The sequence below is a fragment of the Nicotiana attenuata genome, unplaced genomic scaffold, assembly GCF_001879085.1.
Source record: "Nicotiana attenuata strain UT unplaced genomic scaffold, NIATTr2, whole genome shotgun sequence".
Lineage (NCBI taxonomy): Eukaryota > Viridiplantae > Streptophyta > Magnoliopsida > Solanales > Solanaceae > Nicotiana > Nicotiana attenuata.
The window spans coordinates 140,438-145,161 of NW_017670694.1; the positions used below are offsets into that span (position 1 = coordinate 140,438).

General features: G+C 38.3%; 1 protein-coding gene across 1 annotated transcript; it reads left to right on the top strand.

Moving 5' to 3' along the window:
* Window positions 1-221: 221 nt before the first annotated feature.
* On the top strand, window positions 222-4,260 carry LOC109242386 (leucine-rich repeat receptor-like tyrosine-protein kinase PXC3). The gene is made up of 2 exons (XM_019409251.1): window positions 222-3,067; window positions 3,626-4,260. Exons 1-2 carry the CDS (start codon window positions 514-516, stop codon window positions 3,931-3,933), a joined length of 2,862 nt encoding a protein of 953 aa, XP_019264796.1. The 5' UTR covers window positions 222-513; the 3' UTR covers window positions 3,934-4,260.
* Window positions 4,261-4,724: the final 464 nt, after the last annotated feature.

Here is a 4,724-nt window from a genome sequence, read left to right on the forward strand (position 1 = left end):
CTTCTGCGGAGTGAGTCGAGTGAGAGAGACTATATATACTATTCTACACATACTATTATTTTTATCTTCCTAGCAACAAAAGAAAAAAGAAATTATTTTTATCTTTGTGCACCTATTAGCAGTCCAAATCTTTTTCCTTAGAGTTACTATTGATTTAAACCAATTCAAAAATATATATATATATAGCGATATGGTCTTATTTGGATCAAACGCACGAACTTTGTTAATGCTGAACCAATAGTTACAATTAAATAATCCTCCCTTTTCGTACGCTAAACAGACAAACTTGCTTCACTAGTCCAGTCCACCGAGTCTACACGTTTGTTGTTCTTTTTTCAATACAAAAACAGTAAAGTCCAGTCAACGCCCCCTCCCCTACACAACACTTGTTCCTTTTCTTCCCCCTCATTTCTTTCAATTCCCAAAACTATCTGAAACTGAAACACTATGCAAGCTAGATTTTCTTGATACCCTTTCTTATTTTCTTCAAGTTTTCAGTTTTACAAATCCAAAATGAACTTAAGGTATGCTCCCCATATAACTTATATAGTTATATTCTTGTCTTTTCCTCTTCAGCTAGTGTTTTCCCAATTGCCCACTGACCAAATTAATGCCATGAGAAAGGTCTATGATATGCTTCAGAATGATACTGCTACTTCTTTTATATGGGATAGGATTAATAAAAGTTCAAATCCATGTTCTTGGAAAGGAATTTCTTGCAATTCTAATCATAATTCTTCCATAACAAACATCTCCTTTTCATTGTTTTCAATTTCTAGCTCTGACTTCTTGCCTGTTATTTGTCAAATTAATACATTGGAGTCTCTTGATGTTTCTCAGAACCATTTGAGCTCAATCCCAAGTGGGTTTATTACTGGTTGTGGGGGAATTAGTGGGTTAAAATTATTGAATTTTAGTAGGAATAAATTGGAGGGTTCTTTGCCTAATTTCACTGGTTTTGGAAAGTTGGAGTCTTTGGACTTTTCTCATAATAACTTGAATGGGAAAGTTGACTTGCAGTTGGATGGATTGAACTCACTCAAGAGTTTGAACCTTAGCTACAACAATTTTTCTGGTTCAGTTCCTACCAGTCTTGGAAAATTTGATCTTTTGGAGGAGCTTCAACTTTCTGCAAATTTTTTTCAAGGTGAATTCCCCACTCAAATTGTGGACTTTGGCAACTTAACTTTGATTGACCTTTCTCTTAACTCTCTATCTGGTGTCATTCCTGAGAGATTAGGACAACTTTCCAAATTGCAAGTTTTGATTTTATCAGCCAATAATTTGAGTGGAACAATCCCACAATCCATTGGGAATATCAAAACATTGACGCGTTTTGCTGCGAATCAGAATCGTTTTGTTGGAAAAATACCCCTTGGCTTAACCAAGAACCTGAGGAATTTAGACCTCAGTTTTAACAGTTTAACTGGTATAATACCTCAGGAACTGTTATCCCCACTGAACTTGCAGTTTGTTGATCTGACTTCCAATAAGTTGGAGGGACCTGTTCCTACGAACTTGTCGATAAATTCAATCAGGTTGAGATTGGGCCAAAATGCTTTGAATGGATCACTTCCATCTGCTTCCTTTGGAACTCTACGGAATTTGACCTACTTGGAGCTGGACCAAAACCAGCTAAGTGGACCAATTCCTTCTGAATTGGGGAAGTGCCAAAACTTGGCGCTTTTGAACTTAGCCCAGAATAAGCTGAGTGGTGTTATTCCAGTAGAGTTGGGTGATATTTCTAATCTTCAGGTACTGAGTCTTCAGTTCAATAACCTAGTTGGGGATATTCCGAGTAACATTTCGCAGTTGAATAGATTGCAGACGCTCAATATCAGCTGGAATTCATTGAATGGTCCCATACCAAGTTCGATATCCAGTTTGAAAAACCTCAGAAACTTGAATTTGAAAGGGAATAAGCTAAGTGGTCAAATTCCGCCTGACATTAGTAACTTAAATTTGTTGTTAGAACTCCAACTTGGAGGGAACCAACTTGGTGGGGATATTCCAGCGATGCCTTTAAGTTTGCAGATTGCTTTGAATCTCAGTCACAATCTCTTTGAAGGACCTATACCAATTACTCTATCTAGATTGACTTCATTGGAAGTTTTGGATCTCTCTTACAACAGGTTCTCAGGTCAGATTCCCGACTTTCTGACTAAAATGGGAGGCTTGACTAGGTTGGTGCTTTCAAACAATCAACTCTCTGGAATTCGTCCGGAGTTTGGAAGCTTTGTCATTGTTGAGACAAGTGGAAATAGGGATCTGATCTATCCTTCCCCTATCACTCCACCTGAAGCCACAAAAAAGAGAAAATCTATAGTTATTGCAGTTGTTGTCCCAATAGCAGGCGTAGCGGTAATTGCCCTTTTCACCTTGATTGCTATTTCAATATCTAGAAGATATTACAGGATTAATGATGATCATTTTCACTCGGGAGAGGAAGGTTCTCAATCCCCTGTCATCCAGGGAAAGGTTTTGACTGCAAACAGCATTCACAAGTCTAATATAGACTTCACGAAAGCCATGGTAGCAGTGTCTGATCCCTTAAATGTTGTTTTCAAGACAAGATTCTCGACCTACTATAAAGCTGTTATGCCGTCAGGGACAACCTATTTTGTCAAGAAGCTTAATTGGAGTGACAAAATATTTCAGTTGGGAAGCCATGAACTATTCGGGGAAGAGCTCAAGAATCTCGGAAAACTGAATAATTCAAATATCATGATTCCACTAGGCTATCTTTTGGCTGCTGATAGTGCTTATCTCTTCTATGAGTTTGCCCCTATTGGCACCTTATATGATGTTCTTCGTGGTAGCTTGGGATACTCGTTGGATTGGGCAAGCCGTTACAGCATCGCTATTGGAGTAGCTCAGGGTTTAGCTTTTCTACATGGATGCAACTCCAGTCCAATCCTACTCCTCGATCTTTCCAGCAAGAGCGTTCTCTTGAAGTCCCAGAATGAGGCTCAGATAGGAGATATTGAACTCTACAAGGTGATCGATCCTTCAAAGAGCACAGGAAGCTTTTCTGCTGTTGCTGGTTCTGTCGGTTATATTCCTCCAGGTAATGAACTATTACTTGGTTAAAGTTAAAGATCCTTCAACATTGATTTATGTTCTTCATTTTCCATGAACTGACGTTCCTGCATTTGACATGTTCCGGAAGAAACTATGATACATTCTTTGTCATAACAGCCGTGCCATGCTTTTAAACTCGTGTTTCATGTGAAATTTTCATACAGTTATTGTTGTTTTCAGACTAAAGACTGCATTATATCCGCCCACTATACCATTTTATGCCATACCATTTGATTGTGCATAAACATAAGATATTACTTGACCGTGGATTATATAAGTAGTAGGTGAAATAAATGCGAAAGGAATAGTTAAAAAGTAAGTGATAGAGAAAACATTATTTCAAACCTTAAGTATGATTAGTTCATTGGATTCTTGAAACGATGTTGAACTCTCTTTCGATATCTGAAGTGAAACAGCGAGTCAGTGTAAATTAGAGAGTGAGGGGTATAATAAAATGTCTTTTCCCAGCTTTACATCTATAACATTAGAAGCCTCAAAGTTAAGCATATATTTAGTGATGCATGTATTTCCTTTTCTGTAACAGAATATGCATACACAATGAGAGTCACAATGGCGGGAAATGTATATAGCTTTGGAGTTGTCCTGCTGGAATTGTTGACAGGAAGGCCTGCAGTGAGTCAGGGAACTGAGTTAGCCAAGTCGGTGTTGAGCGACTCTGAGCAGCACAACAAGTGGGATCACATTCTTGATTATAGCATTTGTAAGACGTCGCTCAACGTTAGGAGCCAGATGTTAGCTATCCTCAAAGTGGCTCTAGCTTGTGTTAGTATCTCACCAGAAGGCCGGCCCAAAATGAAGAGCGTGCTTCGCATGCTTCTCAATGCAAGGTAATCGGGTGTCAAACAAAAGTAATGACCGCGAAGATGGTTTTTCTATTAGCTTGCTTTTCTTTCTTTTTCGGGGAGGAGCCACAAGCGGTGAATGGGTTGTCAACTATGCATAATATGCCAGTTTTGCCAGTTTATATATGTTAATATACATATAGGTATATGATAGTAGCTACATAACTTTGAATATGATCTTAGTTCTCATTGTAACATAGTCCATTTTTCTTGTTCATGTGTAATATGTATAAAAGGTCTTTCGGGAATGGATCCGATTTAACTCTTTCATATAAAAGATCGCCTCTTTTACCCAATCGCGTCGCGTTTGGCAGAACTTATCCGTGTCTTACTATATGGAGGTGTTTGACTGGCCACAAAGTTCAAATGAAACAAAGACTTGTTATATACCCGCAATTAGCAGTGGTTAATGTGGCTTTTGTAAATTACCCGGAATCGGGTTGCTCGATGCTTATTAATATGTACGGAAAATTTTATTTTGTATCTCATACAACTTACACTAGTTGTATGAGGCATTTTTTTGTCTCACAGTTTTGTGGACCCGGATTTTTGTTGACCTAGAAGTGTAAGATTGGGGTCCACAAATTTGTGACCACAAATTTGTGAGACAAAAAGGAGCCTCACACAACTAATAGTCAGTTGTGTGAGGCACACAATAAAACTTCTCCTCTTGAAGGATGATATGCAAGCAACATTGATTTTTCGAACCATCCTTTTGTTTGTTAACATCATTCAACCACATCGCACCTTAAACCCAAATATAGTGCGGAAAAACGACAA